Raw genomic sequence first — 27,018 nt, 5'->3', positions numbered from 1 at the left:
AGACAAAAAAAAAAAAAAAAAAAAGAGGTTGGTGAGGCTTGAAAATTGTGGATATGGTATCCACAAGTTTTTATTAAGCAGAACTCTAAATGTTTTACTTACTTACTTCACTTTGAACCATAATTGAGTCTCACCTCTATTTTTTTTTTTTTTTGAGGTTTTTGCTATAGGGCACATGCGCTCGCTCGCCAGACAGACAGAGAGACAGAAAGCGAGAAATCACCCCCCAGGGGGGATGGGCACGCTGCAATCCCTTCTCCTCCATACTCCTCTTGGGATCTTGGGCACACACGCACACGCGCCTGGCATGAGTTTTAAGCCACCAGGTCCAGGACGCGAACCAAGGTCGACTATGTGGGAGTCCAGCGACACAGCCATTACGCTAACTGCTGGTCCCACCTCTAATGTTATTTTTAAAGACTTTAAAATATACCTAAATATTTTATTAAGATGAAATGATAACATGTAATTTGGTACATAAATAAAATTTTTCTTTCATTATTTCACATTTACCTAGTAGTTTTAAACTTCTTTCTAAAAGTCTGTAACAAATACTACATTGATATTTGTACTGCTTTCAACTAGTTCTTGTCAATTTACTTTTTCAACTTGTGATTTCGTACAGATTTTGAATTACAGTAATCTGAAATCTGAGAGAGGTACCCAAGCAACAGGAATTAGCCTATTCAAATGTAGAAAATGTGTGTAGTTCTGATATGTGAACGGAAAAGTAGTACCTTTGTGGAAGTGATCATTCCTACCCCAGAATTCTTGCCTGTAGTTGGTGCCATGCTGCCACGACACGCCTTGCTGAAGCCACACATGAGTCTGTTAGGCTCCCTAAGGCTGGGAACTGTATCTCACCTCTTATGTCCCTCTCCCTGTCAGCACCCAGACCAAACCCCAAAACACTGCATGTTTGGTTAAGATTACAGGCAAACAATTTACCACCTTCAGATATGTCTGACAAAATAATAATAGTAGTAACACACATTCTTACCAAAAAGAGTGATTGTGGAGTTGGTGAGCAACTTTCACTTGCAGACAAGTTTTTTTTACTAATTTTAGGTGGCTTTACTGGACTGCCAACTACATTGTTGCTGTTTGAGAATTCAGATGATGATTTTGAATAAGGTGATACAGATTTTGTTATACAACCATAATCCTCAGTTAAGTCCTTTTCTGTTGTTTCCGCTACACCTATATTTTCCCACAGACAAAATCAGAGCATGTGTTATCATTGATATCTGCTTTAGAAAGAGCATGGTTAACTTAAATTCTAATAAAATAAGATTATTGCACCTGCAAAGCTTAGATGTATTTAACATTAGGGGCAGAGTCATATATACTTTTAAAAATCTGGTGGAGTGACTTTTTATGTGTGCAACAATAGAGTGGTATTGAATGTTGGGGATGATAAATGTGCTTTATCCTGGATTTCATTATCAAACTGGATACATGTTTTATAAAGCTGTATAGTACCTCACAAAGATGTAAAATAATCATATATAAATCAGAATTACAATGTAAAAAAAGATAAACTTTTAATAAATTGAGACCAAATTATGCTTAAAATATAGAAGACCAAAAAATAATGCTAAATTTAAAATGTAGCCATAATTATAAGAACTTTTAAAACATTTTCATATTTACAGTATAAGATGAAATATAAATGTCAACATAACTGTTCTCTTAAGTAATTTGAAATCATAGCCAATAATGTTATAAAGTCATAGAATTTTATGACTGGAAAAAACTTAGAGATCATCTGGTCTAAGTCTCTCTCTCATATAAAAATAGGGGAATTCAGTGATGAAATCAGGCCTACCTACATTAATTCTCAGACAGACACTTTTCATATCAAACCAAGGTGAGATGAGCGTGTAGTCTATGAGCTTGTGTGAAATGACAGAGGTCCTGACCACCATGAGAATAAAGCAACACAACAGCTTCTTTAGGGAAACTATCTTATCTGATGTTAAGTCTTGACTTTTAAGGAAAATGATTAACACTTAGTTTAAATATTTAAGTATCCTTACAAGGAACTATAAATAATATAAAAAGTACAGACTTATACTTTTTATCTAGAAAAGCATACATGTCAGAACTCCTAACGAATATACATTTTTCTTTCTCAACTATTTTTAAATAAAAAGCAAAACTTCAATTATTTATAAAGATAATCCACTATAGGTATACACAATTGACATCTCTTAGACTTAAATCAATGAAATATAAAAAGGAAAAAAAATCAGAAATTTTCTTAATTCTTCTTATTAAGTACCTATTGAACAAAAAGTACAATGCTTACTTGAACTTTCACATTATAATTTGTAAATATATACTAAATATTTTCCATATTGAAGCAATTTAGTTTTAAGTCTCTAACACAAAAAACTTTAGTATCTTAATAACATTGTTCCCAAGTTAACAAAAAAAGTCTCTAGAATTAATTTAGTTAAAAATAAAGTTTTAGCTCTGACTATGACTACATTAGGACTGCACTCCACAAAATCAGTCCCCACATTGTATTTTCATATAATTAGAGTTTATATAAAAATGGCTGAATATTTAAGTTGAGAAAAAAACAAAATTGATACTGACATCTCATTACTTCTATAGGTGATGAACCTCCAGGCAAAGATATAGGAGATAAGTCAAGGCTTTTATCTTTTATACTATTTTTTAGCAGAGATGAGTTTTTCCATTTTTTTGATACTTTCTTTTGTGTTTCAGTAGAGAAGACTTTCTGTTGATTCTTTGGCAGCTTGAGTGTTTTGGTTCTGCAATGGACATTCTCCTCCTAAATTAATTGATAACTCTCCAATTATACTCAAATACAAATATTTATACATGGACACATAAAACAATTACATTGAAATATTCAGTACATGTTTTATATTAGTACATGTAGGCAAATGAGGGTCTAGACATCATGTGTAGCGAAAGATTTTCTAATATACTAGAAGGCATGACACAAATTTACAGGAAAATATACAGATATAGTAAATGTCATACTAAGCACAAATAAAATGCTTTAAGGATCAAAGAAGATGATGATATCCAGTTCAGAGAAACCAGAAAGAACTTCTGAATTTTGCAGTACCTGATAGACCAAAGAGTTTGTGAAAAAAGGTAGTGAAGGGAAGGCATACTGGAAATAAGGAAATCGGCTCATAAGAGCAAAGGGAGTCAAGAGGCACAGGTCTTACTTGGGAGTCGCACATTAACTGCTCTGTGTATGTGGAGGGTCTTCCAAAGGTTCATGAAAAAACTGCATGGAATTCAATTTTTTTTTTATCAAAAATAAACTCATACTTTAACTCTATTTTTCCATAAGCTTTTTAAAGTTTCTGGTACATGAGGGAAGAGTGAAAATAAGCTTGGAAAAGTATTTTGATGCTTCTAATGTGTGACACCAGAAAGATTTTCAAGGTTTCTCTTTAAAGAGGGCTAGGACGACAGGTGGCTTTGAAAGACTGACTTAACTGTATGCACGGTAAATTAAAGTGAAAGTGAACGGAAACGTGGAGATACATTATAAAATTCTTACTGTCATTTAAGTAAAAGAGAACAAGGTTACAGACAAGGGAAGATGGATGTTTAGTGACGAGAGTGGGCAGGCGCTAACTGTAGTGCCAGGCTCTTTGAGTTTAAATCCCAGCTATGCCACTTCCTAGCTGTGCAAAGTTCTTATTCTCTATGTAGCTCCATTTTTATTTGTAAAATGGGGTGACGATAATAGTACTAAGCATATATAGTATTTATGAGTTTCATTTATTTCATTTTTTTCACATTTAATCACTGAGTATCATTACAGCATACTAAAAGCATTTTCCCATCCTGAATACACTGTGTATTGGTTCAATTAAAGGTATTACTATACATATTATCATCAACAGATAATTTTCCATTTTTGTGTCATTATTAAAAAGTTAAATCTGGGGCCAGCAGATGGCATAGTGATTGTCACTGGACACTCACATGGCCGACAATGGTTTGAGTACTAGACCTGGTGGCTTGAAAGTCATACAAGGTGTGTGCGTGTGTGTGAGTCCAAGATCCCATGAGGAAAATGTAGGAGAAAGGACTGCAGTGTGGCTATCCCCCCTGGGGTGTTATTTCTCGTTTTCTAGCTCACTGTCTCTCTCTCTCCAGCAAGCACATGCACCCTCCTAAGGCAAAAACCTCTTAAAAAAAAAAAAAAAAAGTTAAACCCGTGAAGCATTTAAAATAGCAGCTGTTACACCATAAACAATGTTATGTTTTTTATATATATATATATGGAAGATGTCAAGGACGAAGACAGGTAGTGGGTGTAGAAGAACCTCACATATCAATATTTTCATTTTCACCGAAGAGAAAGATCCCTTTCCAAACAGGCTGTACTTTACTGAAGCATAATTTTGGAAATATCAAGTACTTTATTTGACAGATACTATCTTAATCTTCTAATTTACTAGTCAGACAACAGCTTTATAATATTAATGCTAATTTATAAAATTTAGCACTACATTTCCTAAGGACTAATTTTAGAATTATTATATAAATATTTCTCATATAGAAGATTAACGGTTAAAAAGAAGTCACAAGATAAATTTAACATTTTTTTAAAAGTAAACATTTAATATTTTAAGAATCTTTTAGAAATCATTAATCTAAATTGTAGCTATTTACCTTTACTAGTAATTTCTCTTTAAATGAATGTGAAAATTCTTGCTCACTCTCTGATTCTGAATTTGAGAGGTCTTTATAATTTTTTTTAGTTTTTGTTGCTCTTCGTGGAAGTCTGGTTCTCCCCTCTGGAACTGTCTCACATAACTTTTTGGTGACGTTTTTATTGGGTGTCTTTAGGAGAAAAATTCCTGAATATTATTAGATCAGTATTTGAGATAGAAAAAAATGCAAGCCCATTGCTATAAAATTGGCACTGTGACAAGACAACATAAAATATTTGTAGAAATAAAAGGATTCCTGACTAATGTTTTTAAAATGACTTGATTTTCTCTTTCTATTCCAATTATCTTATCACCTTTTTATTTGTACCATTAAATTGCTGAGAGGCCTGATATTATCTAACTTAAATAAAAGTGAGATAAAAAACACCCGTAACCACAGAGTAACTCCAAACAAGGCCAACGTGATTCAAAAAACAAACAAACAAACAAACAAAAAAACAGAAGGCAGGAAACAGTGACAAAAAAAAAAATCATCTTAATAGTCATGTTTGAACACAAATGTCTTGGTTTACCATTTTAGATCTTGATTGTCCCTTTTCCAAGTATGGTCCTAAAATTCAAGAAAATAAGGTTAAATTCTTCAAACAGATAAGAGCTGGAATTAAATGTATCAGAATATTTCTGTCTTAATACATCTAATACAAATGAAAACTCATAAAACAGTAAGAATGCTTTTTTTAAAGCATATGTAATCATTTAATAAACCTCCTTCCATATGACTTTAAGCCATCAGGACACTAACCCTCCCACCTGCAAATGCCCTAATCTTCTTTCTGGCTCTCCTATTGAAGAATTTGGCTTCCCGATAAGAGGTTGCGTTGGGTGAGTACCCACCCCAGAATTCTCTAGTAGCCTGATCACATCACTGGTGGGAAAGGATACATCTTTAAATTATTCAAAATTTAAGAACTTTAAGAATTGATAACTTTTACTCTATAGTGTTTGGTACGATATAACCAATTTCCCTTGATCTCTTTTATTTTCTATTGTAACAATTTTAAACATAAGAGTATATGTAACATAAGTTAAAGGTTATCATCCATGAATTTGTCCCTCAGTGGGTACTAGATCATGAATAACACTAAATCCATTTGTATATTCTCTGTTGTATCATCCTCAGATCCCCCTGCTGAAAGGTAATCACCATCTAGAAATCTGTATTTATTAGCCTGCTTTAAAAACTTTTATTTCATAGATATGTACCTCTAAAGAACACAATGAACCTTCATCAAATGGTATCATGTCCCGTGTAATAGTCTATGATTTGCTTTATTTTACACATATCATTAAGTTCTGAAGATTTCTTTATTAATATATTATCTGAGATACCAGCAGGTGGTTAAAGACGCTGGACTCCCACATGACTCACTGAAGTTCAAGTCTCAGACCTGGCAGCTTGCTTTCTCACTTTCTCTTTCGCCCCCTTTCTCTCTGGTCAAATTAAAAAGTACTAATAAAATTTTAAAAAGTTAAATAAAAATAATTCTTTTAAAAATGTATGCATATATTATTTGATAGTAGCTTTAGTCTCATTTCCTATTTTTTGCCTTTCAAGCACAATAGTGTTTTTCTAAATATTCTCTCAAGTCTAAGAAATGAGATTATCTAAGCCAAGGAAGCAAAGTTTTTTGAAAAAGTTTCTAGTGCTAGCAATAAGTCACTTCATGCATAATTAACATGTAGTAAACTATCACTTAAATAATTCACTCAAGTTCAACTTTATAAGCATTTATTGATTAAAGTGTTCTAAACTCTAATGTCTTCCTGAGATTGTTAATCTTCTAACTTTATGCTACCAATGTCTTTATTTGAGGTTCTTCCACTAGACTGAAAAGCTTGCTGAGGTCATGGGAATGTTATTGTGTTTCCCTATGACCAGACCCAGCCTCACCTGTCACCATTTCCCATAAATATAACCTCCTCCTCTGACACTGCACCCTCTGAACGTCCCTTTTATGACAATCCTGATACTTTCTTCCTACAGCATCTTGTTGGCCCTTCACATGTTTTCAAGATTCAGCTTCATTTCACATTTCTTCTCTCTACTCACTTCTCTTTTTTCCTTCAAACTGTCTCCACCCCTCACACACCCACATCACTACTGGTTACTTTTATTCTGAAATGATACAAAAAGCTGATTCCCTTAAAATAAATAGAAATTTAACTGAAAATCAGAGTTACCTTTTATTCTTTTTTTAAAAATAGCATATTTAAACCTTTGTGTTTTGGCCAACCAGGTGGTGTGGAGGTTAAGGTGGCTAGATCCCACGTGGCCAACTCTGAGGTTCAAGTCCTAGATCTGGTGGCTTGAAAAACACGCCAGCCATGTGTGCACATGTGCCCAAACTCCTGAGAGGAGAGTGCAGGAGAAGGGATTGTGAAATCTCCAGCCTTGCCCACCACCCCCCATTGGGGGGGTGTTTTCTCACTTTCTCTCTCTCTCTGGCAAGCACACATGCCCTTTAGCAAAAATCAAAACAAAACAAAACAAAAACCTTTATATTTTAGCAAAGATTGAAACTAATGGGTAGCTATGAAAATGGCAATTCTCTTTAGCCAAAATCTGTATCTCAAACTTTTATCCAACTACTTCAAGAGATTTACTATCTCAAAGAGAAAGGAAAAGTCACTTTCTGGAAAACTATTTCATGATGACAAAAAAATAATTTTGCAAGAAAATCATTTTAGGTTCTATATATTTCTAATGCATCTATTGGGTTATCAAGAAAGTCATGATACCTTTTTGCATAGAAAAATACATTATGACTTTCCCGACAACCTAACATATGAATTCCTATAAAGTATGTATGCTAGATGCACCAGGGTGATGGGATGCTGAAAAGTATGATATACATGTGTATATCAATATTTACATGTTTATATACCTTTACATATATACACATATATTTGCAAACATATGTATATATGTAAATAGGTCTAGGTTAGTGTCAACATCAAGTGTCTTGTTTAAGGGTGTTGGTTACCAAAGTATTTAGTATGTTATTCACAATAACTAATTGTTAGGTAACTGAATAATACTGAGCCATGAGTATATAAGTAATGAGAAACTAAGTCATAAACCAGATAGTGATAAATCATATTTTGTGTCCCAAAGGTCCTATTAGAAAATAAAACAAACAAAAAACAAGTGGCCCAGGCTTGATGGCACACAGACAGCACCACCACAAGGGAGACATGAGTTCAATTCCTGGGCCAAGCTGAACATACTTCATAGTTTCACAGGTTTATAATCCTAGTTAACCGGGAGGCTGGGGGGACAGGAAGACCACAACTCAGCAAGACCCTGTCAAAAATACTTATCTCTGTCTCTTTCTTGTTCCCTTGTTCATAAAAATAAAAGGAAAAGTAATCTAAAAAAGGAAAAACTATTATTTTGGTAACTAACCAAAATAATAAAATAAAAAACATAATCGCTATAGTGTTTTGTCCTATCATAAGGATATATAGTTACAAATAGTCTACATGCAAAAATATACTCATTGACCAATACATTTTATATAACCCAAACGGTAAAATCATTTGCAATATTTCTAAAAAGTAATTCTTACTTGGTCTCCCACTTTTATGTTTCTTTGAATTTTTATTCCTGCTATAGTCTATTAGCTGTGGCTTTGACTTGGGTTCTCGGAGCCAGCTAATATCGGTCTTGCTGTCGTCACATCTATATTCTGTTTCCGTATCACTAAAGAGATTTCTCTTTTTATGATTTGTTACAATCTATTTAAAAAGAAACAGATGAAGAAATATGTCTTATTATACATCATGCAAGGTAAGTTAAACCAAGCTCTCCCTGCCAAAAGAGGAGAACTTATTTTTTAGCTTAGCACTAAGGACCTATCCAGAAAGCTGTCTGAGATTCAGATCCGATAAGACGACTTGTATTTTGCTGCTGGTGGTGTTAATTGAAAGTTAAATAGAAATAGCTTATTTCCATAAAGACATAAGCTTATATTGTCAAAATAAAATCACAAATCTTCTATAACTAGATAATTACAGATAACACAAATACCTTATGAAAAGTCATAATAGGAACATAACTAATTTTATAGAGGAATAAAAATAATTTTTGTTTTTCAATTTTTTGAAGATTTTTGGCATTAAAAATTATTGAATGAAACACTGATTTTGGAGGCCAGCAGGTGTCGTGGTAGTTAAGGTGTTGGACTCCCACATGGCGGATCCCAGTTGAGTCCCAGATCTGATGGCTTGCTTTCTAACTATCTCTCTTTTTCTAATAAGCACATGTGTCCTAAAGCAAATTTAATAAAAATTAAATAAATAATTCTAATAAAAAGAAATACTGAATTTAATAGAAACACCAGGATATTATAACTTACTTGTTTATCTTTTGTTTTGAGAGAAGGTTCAAGTTCATCATGATTCTTTAAACCTACCCTTAAAATACAAATATGTATCAATTTTAAAATAGTATTTCTATTTGTTTTCTGAAGGTAGCATGTAAAGTAAACCTGAACTTTCAGCCTCTTTCTCTGTTTAGCTATCTAATTCTGGCATAGTCACGTTTCCTCTCTGACTGCAGTTAATTATAAAATTATGAGGCTGAAGTAAAGGACTACTAAATGTTTTCAGCTCTATGAGCTAAGATATATCAGTAACAGAGTTCACAGAATTTGCATATTTAAAGAGTAAATGCTAAAGTAGTGGATCATGATGGGAGTAATCATGACAGTAGCACTCATTCTCATATGTTGAAAACTCTCAGACAGACAGACAGACTGGAAAGAGAGATTTAGAGGAAAAAAAGATGGAGATAAGTGTATTTCAAACTAGCCTATCTAATTATAATTTTAAAAAACTTACAATTTTATTGAATTATCCATACACGCTTCTCTAGCCGTGGCTTGAAATTCTTGAATCTATATTGTGAATAAAAAAATTCTTAGTGTAAAAATTTTAAATAAACACAAAATAGTTTCTACCACATCACAGAACCGTAAGATTTGACAACAAAATTAAGCTTACTATAATATTTTTACTTAAGAAACAAGCTAAAACAATAAAACATATTAAAAATAAAATAAGCAAGAGTGTTTGTGTTAATTTGTTGCATTGATAAGGAAAATGAGGGGCCAGCAGATGGTGTAATGGTTACACTGCTGGACCTCCATATAGTTGACTTCGGTTTGAGTTCTTGCCTTGGCAGCTTGAAACTCATGCTGGGTACGTGTGCATGCATACCCCAATCTCAAGAAGAAAATGGAGGAGAAGGGATTGTGGTGTGGCTATCCCACCTGGGCAGGGTGGTGATGGTGATTTTTCACTCTCTGTCTCTCCAGCAAGTACATGCACCCTATAGCAAAAAATTTCTCTTTAAAAAAAAAAAAATAGTAAGGAAAGTGATTTTCTTGATAGAACAATCTAAGTCTTCCTACCCACCCCCTCAGTTACTTATTTTTCTTCACCTATTCCAAAAGGTTTGAAAAATAACTATATCTACTATACTTAGACTTGTTATCCTGTTAACTTATTACATTTTTAAAAAATTGAAAGTGTATCTACAGGAGGATGCAAATCAAAAACATATACATTAGTAACTATATAATAAATACAAAATAACTACTGAATAACTAAATACGAAATAACTATGGACTTCTAGCTTACTCCAAGTTTTATGATAGGTTCATCAGCTCCATTCAAATTAAAATCGTAAACATCATTCCTATGAAAATGAAGAGAAATATTAACTCCATTATACCATAAGTATATTTAGTCTCTTCAATGATGAAGAAAATAAAAAGACTGCCAAAAATTACTTACAATGGGCATTCAGAAGTAATATTAACAAAAGTTGTCTTCAGTTTTCTGTAACTTTTTTTCTGAACTTTTTCCTATATACAAAAAATGTTTACATAAAACCATTCAAACTTATATATTACTAAGCATTGTGATCAGCCCAATTAAAACTTCATGTTGCTCAGTTGTGCTTCCACTCATGTACGTCTGGCATTTACAACAGTTTCCTTAATGTAAACTGAATAAAGATATAGCCCCGCCCCCCCAAAGTGAAATCACTACCTAGTAAAGATATCTATCTACACTTCCAGGTTCACTACAGCATTATTCACAAAAACCAACGCATGGAAACAACCCAAGTGTCCACCAACAAATGAGTGGATAAAGAAATTGATACCAGTTGGCACAGACAGAAAAGATTCAAAAGGCATTAAAGAAGGTGAATCTCAAAAATTGGTAAACTATGTATATACTGTATGAAGAATAAAGAAAAAAAATAATTGTTATTTTAAGCCTGAATGAATAGTAAATGTTAACAAAATTGGGACTTAAGAAGGACATGTCAGGAGAGAAAGGATTAGCAAGGGAAAAACAAACAAAAACCATGGTGATAAGGACATACAGAATTATGTTAACAAAAAGTAAAAAAACCCATGTATTCTACCTACATAAAAAAAGCATTTTGTGGGCCTGCAGATGGCATAGAGGTTATGTTGCTGGTCTCCCATAAGGCCAACCGTGATTCAAGTTCTGGATCTGGTGGCTTGAAACATACACTACGTGTGTATGTGTACATGCCCCAGATCCCAGAAGGAGAACAGAGAAGGGATCACAGTGTGGCCATTCCCCCTTGTGCGGGGGAATTTCTCACTTTCCCTCTGTCTCTCTGTCTCTATCTGGGAAGCACATGCACCCCAAGGCAAAAACTTCTTCAAAAAAGAAGCATTTTCATTGAAAAACAGATTAGGAGGCTATTTTGAATATTTGCCACTAAACTTGTTAGCTGCTATAATTCATGTAGCAATATCATGAAAACACTAAATCTAATTTCATTTTATGAATTAGGAAATTTTATTTCACCTTAGTAATTCTATTTTAGTGCTTATATGAGCAGTCTTCAAAAGTTTCATTCAAGTGCATATTATGAAAAACAGCATGTATGTTAAATTTTTCTTGCACCAAAATAAGTTCATACTTAAATTTTCTCACAAACTTTTTTTTGAAGCTCCTTCATAGTTGAATATCATCAAGTTTGACTACAATTTTGGTGAAGTTAAATAAATGACACCTACCTTACTGAATTGTAGATCAGATTTGTTTGAAATACCACTATTAAAAAAAGTTGTCAAAATTAAAATAGCAACTAAAAATCAGTATTTTTCATAAAAGACATTTTATATAGGTAAAACATATTTAGATCAATAAATATGTATTTTATATTCTATAAATAACCAAATGTGACCACATTAGTCAGTTTGATATTTTTGCAACTCACTCATCATAAATAGTACCTATAATAGTTCATTCTAAGCTGAATCATTAATGCAGCAGGACATGCCAAACAATTTTAAATTGTTTTAAAATGCTTCCACCATGAGTGTCCTTTTTAAATGTCATATAATAAAACTAAAATTAATTTAAAGTTGGATTAACCACCTGACATCCTATAAATGTAAATTTTGCAATAAGAAAAGAAACATTGGGCCACCAGGTGGCAAGGTGGTTAAGGTGCTGAACTCTCACATGGAAGACTGTGGCTTGAGTCCAGGACCTGGAGGCTTGCTGTCTCACTTTCTCTCTCTCTGTTCAAATTAAAAAGAAAAAAAATAATAATAAATAAATTATTACAATAAATGAATAATTCTTTTTTAAAAAAGCAAAGAAACCTTTAGGAAGATTACAAATAAAGAATATACTAACTGCTACATAAAAATAGCTCATTACAATTTCATATTTCATTCAGCAATGTATTTAAAATATATTTCGTTTTACTAATTATTAGATTCAATAAATATAATTCTAAAATATCTATATCCTCAGGATTTCTGAACTGGTATGCTGTACAGATATGCTGTTTTTTGGTATTTTATAAAATGTAACCAGACATTAGAATGACGGATTACAAATTTAGTTTAGTTCCTATATAATTTATATTGCTACTATTTATAAAAGCAATAATTAACCATGTGTTTCTAAGGAATTATGTTATTTGAAGTGTGTTTAATCTTTCTCAAACTGTGTAAAATAATTTCATTTTATTGTCAGGTAAACACTCATGTCTGAAATTTAAGAACATACCTGTCAATCAAAGCTTCCTTTAATTTTCTTGTAGGCTTTATATCATCTTTTGGTTTGTATCGCTTATTAATTTGGCTTATCAAGGATTCTGCTGCATCATTAAATCCTATTTTGTGGGCCTGCAGATGGCATAGAGGTTATGTTGCTGGTCTCCCATAAGGCCAACCGTGATTCAAGTTCTGGATCTGGTGGCTTGAAACATACACTACGTGTGTATGTGTACATGCCCCAGATCCCAGAAGGAGAACAGAGAAGGGATCACAGTGTGGCCATTCCCCCTTGTGCGGGGGAATTTCTCACTTTCCCTCTGTCTCTCTGTCTCTATCTGGGAAGCACATGCACCCCAAGGCAAAAACTTCTTCAAAAAAGAAGCATTTTCATTGAAAAACAGATTAGGAGGCTATTTTGAATATTTGCCACTAAACTTGTTAGCTGCTATAATTCATGTAGCAATATCATGAAAACACTAAATCTAATTTCATTTTATGAATTAGGAAATTTTATTTCACCTTAGTAATTCTATTTTAGTGCTTATATGAGCAGTCTTCAAAAGTTTCATTCAAGTGCATATTATGAAAAACAGCATGTATGTTAAATTTTTCTTGCACCAAAATAAGTTCATACTTAAATTTTCTCACAAACTTTTTTTTGAAGCTCCTTCATAGTTGAATATCATCAAGTTTGACTACAATTTTGGTGAAGTTAAATAAATGACACCTACCTTACTGAATTGTAGATCAGATTTGTTTGAAATACCACTATTAAAAAAAGTTGTCAAAATTAAAATAGCAACTAAAAATCAGTATTTTTCATAAAAGACATTTTATATAGGTAAAACATATTTAGATCAATAAATATGTATTTTATATTCTATAAATAACCAAATGTGACCACATTAGTCAGTTTGATATTTTTGCAACTCACTCATCATAAATAGTACCTATAATAGTTCATTCTAAGCTGAATCATTAATGCAGCAGGACATGCCAAACAATTTTAAATTGTTTTAAAATGCTTCCACCATGAGTGTCCTTTTTAAATGTCATATAATAAAACTAAAATTAATTTAAAGTTGGATTAACCACCTGACATCCTATAAATGTAAATTTTGCAATAAGAAAAGAAACATTGGGCCACCAGGTGGCAAGGTGGTTAAGGTGCTGAACTCTCACATGGAAGACTGTGGCTTGAGTCCAGGACCTGGAGGCTTGCTGTCTCACTTTCTCTCTCTCTGTTCAAATTAAAAAGAAAAAAAATAATAATAAATAAATTATTACAATAAATGAATAATTCTTTTTTAAAAAAGCAAAGAAACCTTTAGGAAGATTACAAATAAAGAATATACTAACTGCTACATAAAAATAGCTCATTACAATTTCATATTTCATTCAGCAATGTATTTAAAATATATTTCGTTTTACTAATTATTAGATTCAATAAATATAATTCTAAAATATCTATATCCTCAGGATTTCTGAACTGGTATGCTGTACAGATATGCTGTTTTTTGGTATTTTATAAAATGTAACCAGACATTAGAATGACGGATTACAAATTTAGTTTAGTTCCTATATAATTTATATTGCTACTATTTATAAAAGCAATAATTAACCATGTGTTTCTAAGGAATTATGTTATTTGAAGTGTGTTTAATCTTTCTCAAACTGTGTAAAATAATTTCATTTTATTGTCAGGTAAACACTCATGTCTGAAATTTAAGAACATACCTGTCAATCAAAGCTTCCTTTAATTTTCTTGTAGGCTTTATATCATCTTTTGGTTTGTATCACTTATTAATTTGGCTTATCAAGGATTCTGCTGCATCATTAAATCCTATCCCTTTTGACTTTTCTCTCTGAAACAATGTATGAAATACTTTAAAACTCTACCAGTTAGTCTCCAAAGGAAAGGCTGAACATATTTATACTAACAAAGAAAAACAAAAGGGATCAGAAATTACTTAAGTTTGGGCTTTGTAAAGTGTTGAAACAACTCAGAATGTATTTTAACATATAGCTTTGTGAATTTTTTTTTTTTTAGTTTATACCTATGAGAATAACAAACTATAAAACAAAAATCCAGTTCTTTGATATCAATAAAATTGCTAAACCTCTAGCTAGGTTAACTAAGTTTAAAAAAAAGAGAGAGAGAGAGAGAGAGAGAGAGAGAAGGCTATTATTACTTATTATTACTTATATTATTATTTTACTAATATCAGAAATGAAAGAGTCCATTATTACTAATATCGTGAACATTAAAATAACAAAGGCATATTATGAACCCCATGTTCACAAATTTGCTAACCTAGATAAGATGGACTAATTCCCTGAAAGCCAATCTAACAAAACTTCTAGGAAAAACAGAGCATGTAAATAGATCTGCATCTATTAAGGGAATTGAACCAATAATTAATAATCTTCCAAAACAAAAAACACAAGGCACAGATGAATTCACACGTCAGTTCTATCAAAGATTTAAAGAAGAAATTGTAACAATTCTCCAAAATTTTGTAGAAGATAGAAGCAAAGACTGTCTGTCTCATTGCTCCTTTCTGAAATCTTACTAGAAGGTCTAGCTAATCCAATAAGACAAGGAAATAAGATAAAAGGTATATAGATTAGGAAGGAAGAAATAAAATTATCTTTGTTCATGGGTGACCTTATTGTCTACATAGAAAATCCCAAATAATTAAAAATAACAACAAAAAATGTTGGAACTACTAAGCAATCACAGCAAGGTTGTAAGGTACAAGATTAATATATGAAAGTCAGTTGCTTTTTTATAAACCAACAATGAATACGTGGAATTTGAAAACACACACAAAATAAAATTTACATTAGTACCCCTCAAAATGAAATACTTAGGTATAAATCTAACAAAATTATATATGAAGTAGTAACCCTGATGAAAGAAATCAAAGGAGATGTACATAAATGAAGAGATTTTCAATACATGAGTAGGAAAATCAACAGTGTCATGATGTCAGTTCTTCCACTCTGGCTCTATGCAACCCGCATTATAATCCTAGTAAGCTATTCAGTGACTCAACAAAGAGGCTCTCAAGTTTACAAGGAAACACAAAAACTCAGAATAACTAACAGAATTTTGAAGAACAAAAAGTCAGAAAACTGATACTACTTGATCTTAAATATGTACTAAAAAGCTACAGTAATTAAGATAGAATGGTAATGGCAAAATAGACAAAAGATCAATGGAACTGGACAGAGAACCTGGGAACAGACTCAACAAATATAGTCAACTGATCTTTGACAAAGGATCAAAGTAATTCAATAGTAAAAGGACAATCTTCAACACTTGGTGTTGGAACAAGTGAACATGCACATGCAAAAAGAAAAAAAAAAGAATCTAAACAAAGATCTTATATTTTTCATAAAACAATTTAAAATGTACCACAGAACTAAATGTAAAACACAAAATGTAAATCTAGAAGGCAACATTTGAAAAAATTTAGGTGATCATGAGTTAGGTGAGGTCTTTTTATATATAACACCAAAAGCTCCAACCATAAAAAAAAAATGGTGAGTATGTCTTCATTAAAATTAAAAACTTATGCTCTGCAAAAATGACCATGTTTAGAAAAACAAAACAAAACAAAAACAAGCCACAGACAGGAAGAATATACCTGCAAAACAAATATCTGATAAAGAACTCATATCTAAAATATACAGAGAACTCTTAAAATTCAACAATATGGTACCAGCAGGTGGCATGATAGTTAAGGTGCTGGATTCTCACATGGCTGACTGTGGTTTGCGTCCTGTACCTAGCAGCTTACTTTCTCAGTCTCTCTCTGATGAGTGAAGGTGCCCTATAGCTGCTTAAAAAATAACAATAATATGGGACCAGCAGTTAGCATAATGGCTATGTCACTGGACTCCCATGTAGTCGACTGCAGTTCGTGTCCCGGAACTGGTGGCTTAAAACTCACGTTGGGCACGTGTATATGGGCACGTGTGTATGCGTGACCAAGATCCCAAGAGGAGAACGGAAGAGAAGGGATTGCGGCATGGCTATTCTGTCTCTCTGTCTCTCTCTGTCTGGCGAGCACATGTGCCCTATAGAAAAAAAAAAAAGTAAAATTAAATAAATAATTATTTTTTAAAAATTCAACAATAAAAAAATTGTAAAACAGGCAAGGGACCAGCAGATGGTGTAATGGTTTCCTTGCTGAACTTCATGTACTCGATCACAGTTTGAGTCCTAGATCTGTCAGCTTAAAGCTCACTCTGGGCAGGTGTGCAAGAGTACCCAAGATTCTGAGAGGAGAATAGAGGAGAAGCGATTGTGGCATGGCCATTCCCCCTTGGGGGTGATTTCTCACTTTCTGTCTCTCTGCTATTCTCTGTCTCTGGCGAGTACACATCCCCTATAGCAAAAAATCTCTTTTAAACAAACAGACAAATGATCTGAACAGACAAGTCACCAACGAAGACAGACAGGTAGAAAAATATGAAAACAAGATTTAACATTATGTCATTAAGGAACTGCACGTTAAAACAACAATGAGATATGACTATGTATCTATTAGAATGGGTAAAATCCAAAACAGTGACAACACAAAGTGATAGCAAGAAATTATACCAGTATGAACTTTCATTCATAGCTACCAGGAATGCAAAATGGTATAGTCACCTTGGGAGACAGCAGCTTCTTAGAGAACGAATTGTAGTACTATTACAACATGAGCAAGTAATCACGACCCCTGGTGTTTCCCCAAATGAGCTGAGGATTTATGTACATACAGAAACCTTCACAACAATTATTTTTGCAAGTCTATTCATGATTGCCAAAACATGAAAGCAATCAAGATGTGCTTCAACTGTGAGTAAACAAACTTTGTTGGGCAGAGTCCTAGACTCGGTGGCTTGAAACTCATGCTGGGCGCATGTGCATGCATGCCCCAACTCCCAAGAGGAGAATGGAGAAGGGATTGTGGCATGGCCTTTCCCCCTGAAAGTTGATAGCTTGCTTTCTGGGTCTCTGTCTCTCTCTGTTTCTTGGCAAGCACATACACCCTATAGCAAAAATCTCTCAAAAATAAAAAAAGAAATGAGCTATCGAGGCATGAAAAGACATAGAGAAATCTTCAATGTATCTTGAAAACAATCTGAAAAGACAAATTCAGTATAATTCTGACCATATGATATTGTGAAAAATACAAAGTAAAGAGACAATAAAAATATTAGTCTACTGCCAGGAGTTTGGCAAAAGGTAACAAGAAATATATAGATAGGTGGCACACAGAGAATTTCTGTATGAGTGTAATGATGGACATATAGGAAGTTTTGAAAAACTTCATTGAAAAATGCATATTATTGGATTGTCTGTTAACTCATGACACATTTTTATATAGATAAAAACACAGAAAAATATGTAATAACTTTCCCAACAACCTAGTATGAAAATCTGCATGAATTTAAAAAAGTTTGCACCAAAATAAAATGAGGAATTCCAATTACCCATAACTTTTCCAGTACTCTTATATGTCACTATTTATTTTCAAAACATAGAAGCACTACACCAAGAATGAACACTGATGTAAACAATAAAGTCTAGTTAAGAATCATAAGGCACCAATAATGGCTTATCAATAAAAAATATGCTACACTAATGCAAGATGCTAATAAACAGGGGAAAAGGGTAAATGGTTGTATGAGAGGTTTCTGCACTTTCTATACTTTTTTGTGTGTGTGGAGGGGGTGGTAAATCTAAAGTTGCTTTAAATAATAATTTATTCACTTTTTACAAATAGAAGTACTAGGGAACCAGCAGTTAGCGTAATGGCTATGTCGCTGGACTCCCACGTAGTCGACCGCGGTTCGCGTCCCAGATCCGGTAGCTTAAAACTCATGCCGGGCACGTGTGTGTGCGTGCCCAAGATCCCGAGAGGAGAATGGAAGAGAAGGGAATGCGGCATGACCATCCCCCCTGGGGGGTGATTTCTCGCTTTCTGTCTCTACATCTCTCTCTGTCTGTCTGGCGAGAGCACGCACTGTATAGCGAAAATCTCTCCAAAAAAAAAACAAAACAAAAAACAAATAGAAGTACTATAAAGTAAGAAATTTATCAGCATAATTTCAGATAATTCAGTTTAAAAAAATTTCTACAATAACTTAAAAAAATGAGATTTCCTGATTATACTTACTTTTTTACTGGGCATCAAGTATATGAGCTTTTTAAATTATAGTAAAATAAATAAAACTTCCTATTTTTAACCATTTTTAAGCCCATGTTTATATATATAATAGGTTGTAAATGTTTTACTTACAGTTCCTTCTTGAGATTATCAGAGTAAAGAGAGGGCTTACTTGGCTTGATAGAAAGGTAGCACAAAGGAAGCTCTTCTAAAACAGTGTATGATTTCAGAACTTCTACATAACTGGAACCAGCTGAGAAATCTGTACCACTGAACTACAGAGACTATTACTCTGGGCTGATCAAATTAGAAAGACATTAAACAGATGACTACCTTAGAAGAAAGTGATCTACAGAATTGGTAGGAAAACCAGCATAATAATACAAGGAGTGACCCTACGAAGGACCAAAGAGAACTTCTATAAACAGGAAATTGATTTTTAAAGAATAAGCACAGTTTAAAAGGGTAGATGAGGTTTCTGTGCTCCCAGAAAAAAAAATGAGTAGCTCAAAGAAATCTGTGTATGTCTGCACAAAAAGAATGTTACTTCCTCTGATAGTGAGGAAACTAAATTGCAGGCAAAGACTAGAAAGAGTAAAGAATAGCATACTTAGGAACCAAGAAAAAAAGATACTCAAAAGGATATGGTTACAGAAGAAAGCAGTCGAATCAGGCATAAAAAGCAAGTTGCAGGTTAAAATTTAAAAAGGTTAGTCAAGGGTTAGCAGGTGGTGAGGTAGTTAAGAAGCTGGATTCCCACAAGACTGACCACGATTCAAGTCCCGGACCCAGCAGCTTGAAAATTATGTCAGATGTATGCGTGTGTGTGCTCAAAATCCAACGAGAAGAAAGAACGAGAAGGGACTACAGTGTGGCCATACCCTGGAGGATGACATCTCACTTTTCTTCTATGTCTCTCTGGCGAGTACACATGCCGTATGGCAAAAACCTCTTGTCTCTCCGGGGAGTGCACACACCCTATAGCAAAAATCTCTCTAAAAATAAATAAATAAATAAATAAAACAAATAACTTAAAAATTTTTTGTATGTGCCCTATAGCAAAAATAAATAAATAAAAAATAGAACCTTGCAGCAATCAAGCTTCTTTCACTTTTTAAGCTATGAAGAAGGCAACTTATGAGTACACAGAAATCAAAGCACAAAGAGCTCACCATTTTTGTTTGTTTCAAATCCCTTGCATTAAGCTCAGAAGTCAATTCGCTCCCTGATTTTCTATGACTTTTCACATTTTTCCTAGGAGAAGGGCTTTTATCACAAAGAGCAGTATTCACATCTTTTGACAGTATATATTTCTTCCTATAGATCAGAGATTCTTCAATTGTCTTATTCAGGAGAACTGATTTAAAAGTAGTTTCAGATTCAATACGCCAATCATTCTGCTTGGTATTTTCAGTACTTTTTTGCTCTGAGTATTTAGAATGCTTTTCTTGTTGGTTATTTCTTTTGGAAACTTCTACTTCTGCTTTATCTATTTTGTTATTTTCCACTATTTCTTTCTTATATTTCACTTTTCCTATTTCTTCAGAATTATCATCAGACATTGAAGAGGAGGATTTTTGATTAGTAATTTTTTTGTTGGTAATGGTATCTAGTGGAGAAACAAGAAACTAATTATTATTAAATTAATAAAGTGACAATATGTAAAAAATGATTAAAACAAAAAATGACTATTAAACATCTGAGAAAATTACATGTACTATATATCCCTTACCAACTGTTATGTGTAGATCAAACACATACAGCTCACCTGGATTGAGTGTGTCTCCTGATGATGTACTTGCTCTTCGGTTATTACATAGTTTAATATTTGTTACAGGTGTCCAACATGCCCACATGGAGTGCATCTTATTTTCACAGATGTTGTCTAAAACACAAGGTGACCTAGAAAATAAATTCATTTGCTTAATATATTTTAAAACATTAGCTTATGACTATTTAAGATCTTAATATGTTTTTTAAGTTTAGTCAATGTTTACTAACAGGACAGTATTAACAGTCAGGTATGGGATTATTTTTGTAAGTCATAATGAAAATTAAAATTATATAACTGATCGGGTTTTAAAATATTAGAAATAAGTACCATTACTACTACTACTCTGACATCTACCTAAATATATCTTATATTTCTTACATGCTGTAGTGTATATTTAAACTAAGTTAGATTTCTTCATGTTTATACTTTATTAATTAAAAAAATTCATTTTAAGTTTTTCAACTTGAAAAGTTACTGGAATATAGAAAAAACATAGACTGCTCTTCATTGTGCTATTATATAATACTTGGGAGATTATTAATTCTATAACTAATACTACATTCTAATAAGGTAATGACCTCTCCCTTCAAGTATGTAATGTCCATATAAAATAATATTAATATATGCTAAAGTATTTCATGAATTTTCTTATACTTACACAGGTTTATCTATTTTTCCCACTGCCTTTGAATCAGGAAGAACATCCTGACGTTCACCTAAATAAAACAAAAGTTATGATATTTCCACTTTTTTTTGCTAGTGGTAGGGTGAAATGTGGGTTAGTTATTGAATAATTTTTTTTTTACATAAGTAAAAAATATTTTTAAAGAATTATTTTAATTTAATTTATTATTATTATTTTTTAATTTGACCAGAGAGAGATAGGGGGTAGGGGGTGAGAAAGCTAGGTACCAGGTCTGGGAATCGAAGCGTGGTTGGCCATATGGGAGTCCAACACCTTAACCACCATGCCAGACCCATAAATGTTCACATATCGAGAGAAAGAAATTGATTGACTGTGCCTCCTCCCTCTAGACCCAAACTTCTTGGAAAAAGGTATTATATATTCTTGTAATCTCAAAAGTTTCTTACACAATGATGAACACATTCATTACAGTTCTTTTTCAAATCAATAAAAGTCAGTGTGATTAAAGAATGTATAGAGTGAAGTATACACTTTTTCTTAAAAAGCAGCTCAAAATTAAACCAAAAAGTACTTACTAAAATTTTGGTTTGGAAATTCAATGTTCTTATTTTCTGTCTTTTCTACAACTTTAGCAGTTTTGATAAGCTATAAACATGGAAAACATATTAATATAAACTGGAATTAAGGTATTATGTGAAAACAACTTTTAAAAGTAAGAGTATTAAAGCTTGACTCTTTTAAAAATAAAATTGTCTTGCTACTAAAAGTTGAGTAGTGTTTGTATCTATTTTATAAATGTTATACCCACTCTAGAATATTGCCTATATTAAAACATCACAAGAAGGCAGAAGACTCTACATCTATAGCTATGTAATAATTCATTTTCACCTTCTACTGACAAAATTCTAGATATGCCTTCATGGCATATTTCCTATTGTTTTTTTCTTTTTTTTAATCTCAAAGCCTGTATCTATTTTGACTGTCTTCACTAAAGTATATAGAAGTGTTAGAAATTATGAATAATTAAATTATATTGAAAGTTTTGGTCATTGCCTAGGTAAATTCTTGTGTGCAACAAGCTTCCCTCTTTTCACAGCCACATATCCACACTTAATACAGATCAAACAGAAATTTATCATCATGATTAAAAAAATATATTCTCTAGTCTAAGATAATTTGTCTCATCTTAGCTATCTTTCCTACTTAACATATCCAGTGGTTATCTACCCTAGGAGGGGAACAGTTATGGAAGAATGCACATGTGCTTTTGGCAGTCACAATGACAGAAAGGTTCTCCTGACAGTAAACTAGTCAGGATGTATCCTATAATATGTAGGATCATGCTGCACAAGTGAAAAATGGTGCCCTATGTAAAACACTTAGACAATCTGAACCATTATTTTAACTTTTTTCTCCAATACCTTCCACTCTTATATGCTTTATCTTCTGCCTTATATCCATTTAAATTAATATATATGTATATATATATATGTATATATGTGTGTGTGTGTATAAAAGAATCCATCATCTATTGTTCTTTTTTAAATATAACACAACTACTAAACTCTGCTTCTTTTAATGAACTGATACATTAATCATTAATTAATGACTAAATTTATAGTCTTAAATTTAAACTATACCCTCAACATTACCTAACACTTGTACTTATTTTTAGGCCTCTCCATTACCCCTCAGTAGCTATTCCAAGTCTTTATATGGGTCTCAACCTTAAATACAGTGCTATCAAAAACTCACCATCCTCATACTCCAGAGAAAACAAAAGCTACTTAGGCATTTCTCATCTACAAACAACTATCTGTATTTCTGATCACTTCTGTTTCTCCAATTACATAATTTTCTCTTCTTCATTCCCTGCTCTGTCCGTTCATCTACCTAGAATGACTGTCATATCCTCAACAGCCATTTGACTAATCTTTGTTGGCCCTTACAAATATCAGTTCAGTCTCCATATTTCTTTAAAAATTGTTTCCTGGTCTTCACCTTCTCTTCTACATATTGGGTCATCGGAAAAGTCATGATGCATTTTTGCATAGAAAAATACATCTTGACTTTTCCGATGACCCAACAGGTAAGGAGTTAGACACCTTTCCCTCTACTGGGTTCCTACTGCATCATATATGTACATCTGAAAACACTTACATCACAATTATCTTATTAATTTGTCTAATTCCCATGCTAATTTCCTACTTTGAGATAGGTAAGAAGAGTCCATCTGTACTTGACATTTCTATGCCAGAGTCTTTCCTATAGAAGACACTAACTTGTGTAACAAACTAAAGAATGATGCCAAGCCCATTTCTCCTACCAAATGTGTAAACAGAATGATTGTGAATGGACACTCAAAAATGTCATTGTAAGTACAGTAAAGAGTCATATGCCAGAGGAGTTCTAATTTCAGGGACAGTAAATGATATCTAAGAAAAAAAAGCAGGTGAGATAAACCTTGCAAAAGATATCTCAATATACATTTCTGCAGTAACTTGACAAAAAGTTATTTAGCAACACTACATGGAGTTACTTTGTCTGTATTATCTCCTCGATGCCCTCCTCCAGATGGTCTAGGTTTAAACGGTACAGTATTATCCACTCTGTCTTCTGATGCGTTAGAAATACCACATTTTTCTGCAGAACCCATCATTTGCAGAGGTGGTTTAATTCTTCCTCTTCGTGGTGTTGCTAAAAGTGAGGACAAAAAACTTAGATTTTGTTTTGTTTTCAACATATTGCTATAATTGAGGAGCTTTTTGTATGAGGCGGGTGAGAAACAGAGGTTCTAGGGTGACCCCCAGGTTTTTGGCTTAGATGAGTAAATGGGAATAGATGTCATTTACAAGATAAGATGATGAGGGGAAGAAAAATTGGCAGCAAGGGTGAAAAGATGAATTCAGTTTTAGAACTGTTAGGTTTGAAGAGCCTGACATACATTAGACAACTACTCCGTACACAATTGGATTTTTGGGAGTGAAAAATTAATGTCAATATTAAATTGCCATATAGACTAAGACTTTATTTTAAGCAATAATATGCATTTATCGGATTTTTCCTTTCTACTTTTATCCTGCTCTTAGTATATTCCAAATATTGTTTCTAAATGATACATAAAATTCCTTGCTGAATGAAAAACTTTCATTCTTTTTAAAAATTTTTTAAAAGATTTATTTATTTAATTTAATTAATTTATTTATTTTATTTTGACCAGAGAGAGACAGAGACACACATGCAGAGACAGAGAGAGAAAGTGAGAAAGCAAATCACCAGGTCTGGGATTTGAACCGTGGTCAGCCATGTGCGAGTGTCCAGTGCTTTAGCCACCATGCCACCTGCTGGTCCCTTTTTTTTTTGGAGGGGTTTTTGCTATAGGGCGTGTGTGCTCGACAGAGAGACAGAGACAGACAGAGACAGAAAGCGAGAAATCACCCTCACCCAGGAGAAAATGGCCACACCGCAATTCCTTCTCCTCCATTCTCCTCTCGGGATCTTTGGCACACACGCACATGCGCCCGGCGTGAGTTTAAGCCATCGGGTGCAGGACTTGAACCCCGGTTGACTACATGGGAGTCCAGCGACATAGCCATTGCACTAACTGCTGGTCCCCCTATTCATTCTTTAAACAACTTGATGATGTAGATATTTTAGTTCCATCTTACAGAGGATAGCTGTATGAAGCACAAACCTGTGAGTGGGGAACTAGGTCCAGGAAGCCTGATAAATTCAGTGTTTTAACTACTATGTTATGTTGCCTCTTGTTTAAATTATATTAATATTGGATATTAATATTCCAGAACTGTTGTTATGTCAATACTCTTATCTTTCTTCTCACTACAAGATATTTTTGGTTCACATTTTATCAATTCTTATGTTCCTCTAGGTAAATTATGTCCATAATTTCTTGAATTAAAAGAGACATCCTTTAAAACATAAATCTTGTGAAGTTATTTTTTCTTTTTCTTTTTTTTTTGTGGCAAGAGGGCACATATGCTTACCAGAGAGAGAGCTACAAAGAGAGAGGGACAGGAATGCACACATGTGCCCCTCATCTATCTCCCAAGCAATGGGTCCAGGACTCCAATTGTGTGGTTGGTCATGTGGAATGCAGCTGCCTCAATCCTCAGGCCACAGAACCAGCCCTTTAGAAATCTTTTAAGACGATGAAAGACTTACATGTGTTAACGAAGAGTACTGGACTTCGCACAGTGTATCTATCTGCACCAGGAACAATCATTGATGCTTCAGACATTTTTCTTTTGCTAGGAGTAATAATCTTAAACCATGAGAAACAACCACAGTAAATATACTTTCTCTTTTGAAATTAAATATCTTATAATTTTGTTCATAACATTTTACCTTAAGTACATGAAGATATATGACTTTTTATAAAAATAACGACTAGAATTTCTGTGTTTTGACTGCCTTGAAAGATTTCATACTCATGTATAGTACTGAATAAGTAGTGAAAACAATAAGGAATATTGTTCTAAAGAGTATTTTTATAGACTATCTAGACATATAAAATACAGTACCTTAATATGCTAGCTGAAAATATTTTATCAGTACTGAGTTTATCTAGTTAATCAATGGCTTGCAATTTCCTATTCTATTGGGTCATCAGAAAAATCATGACATATTTTTCCATGCAAAAATGTCATGATTTTTCCAACAACCTGAATATTTTAAGAGAATGATGTTTAAATACATATTTATATAAAATTATTTTGAATGATTTAATAATGTTAAGCATTCTTCAGAAATTTTCCACATTTTCTGATAATCCGTAATCTGTGAAGATTAAACTGCCTTTGGAGTAAAAACAGCTCAAGGAATTCAGAGATTCAGTGGCACATGAGCTAGTAGCTCCAACAAAGAGTTATATTTTCCCGTATCATCTCAGAGGGACGTGTAAGAATAACAGAAATCAAAGAAGAGGACCTTAAGAAAGAAATGGCTGTCAACAGGGTAAAGGGCCATAGCAAGGTATGGAAAACAAAACTGGGAAATGGTCTCCTGGATGTGGCCTAGAGTAGATCTTCAGTGGAAGAACGATATGAAAAAGAACCGGAATTGTCATTTTCCCCCTTACACAAATAAATATAACATTACTGGTTTGTATTATACATTATAGCCAAATGCAAAACTAGAACAAAGGATAAATGTAAAAAAAAGTGATATGTTCTTATATATTTCTACTTTAGAATTTCTAGAATATCCTGTCCTAACCCCTTGGTCCTATATATATATATACACAATTTGCTAAAACACTATGCTTTGTTGCATTTGTAAAAAGTGTAGGGGGAGACTCTGAAATGTGATTGATCAAGGCCATTAATAGATCAGTTCTATATACTTTTATCTAAATTTACATACAGCAATGAGTTGATCTATGGAAATTCTATAAATAATTATTTTGACACCATATTTACCTCAAGTTGATTATTTTTTTTGTCCCCTTCATTACTGTTTTTGATATATTCAGGAGGTTTAGCAAATTCCTTTTGGGAGTTAGGTTTTTCTTTTAAACTAGGAAGTTCTTCTTCAACTGGTGAAATCTGACTTTCTGACACTAGAATCTGTGATCCACTTGCATCAAAAAGTATAGGGAACCAGCAGTTAG

General features: G+C 33.1%; 1 protein-coding gene across 1 annotated transcript in view; it reads right to left on the bottom strand.

Moving 5' to 3' along the window:
* The window catches only part of SYCP2 (synaptonemal complex protein 2), a gene marked incomplete at its 5' end in the record, with an annotated part of 56,570 nt that extends 29,575 nt beyond the window's left edge, over positions 1 to 26,995 (bottom strand). Inside the window, 18 exon segments of the mRNA XM_006172210.3 lie at positions 1,001 to 1,200; positions 2,605 to 2,803; positions 4,678 to 4,848; positions 5,252 to 5,289; positions 8,309 to 8,477; positions 9,098 to 9,155; positions 9,582 to 9,637; positions 10,383 to 10,440; positions 10,539 to 10,609; positions 13,534 to 13,570; positions 14,540 to 14,667; positions 20,142 to 20,578; positions 20,738 to 20,871; positions 21,402 to 21,459; positions 21,965 to 22,034; positions 23,929 to 24,086; positions 25,572 to 25,671; positions 26,828 to 26,995. Coding sequence (XP_006172272.1) covers positions 1,001 to 1,200; positions 2,605 to 2,803; positions 4,678 to 4,848; positions 5,252 to 5,289; positions 8,309 to 8,477; positions 9,098 to 9,155; positions 9,582 to 9,637; positions 10,383 to 10,440; positions 10,539 to 10,609; positions 13,534 to 13,570; positions 14,540 to 14,667; positions 20,142 to 20,578; positions 20,738 to 20,871; positions 21,402 to 21,459; positions 21,965 to 22,034; positions 23,929 to 24,086; positions 25,572 to 25,671; positions 26,828 to 26,995 — 2,310 coding nt within the window.
* Positions 26,996 to 27,018: the final 23 nt, after the last annotated feature.

The sequence above is a fragment of the Tupaia chinensis genome, unplaced genomic scaffold (assembly GCF_000334495.1).
Source record: "Tupaia chinensis unplaced genomic scaffold, TupChi_1.0 Scaffold000066_1, whole genome shotgun sequence".
NCBI lineage: Eukaryota > Metazoa > Chordata > Mammalia > Scandentia > Tupaiidae > Tupaia > Tupaia belangeri.
This window is presented reverse-complemented; position numbering and strand designations above follow the sequence as displayed.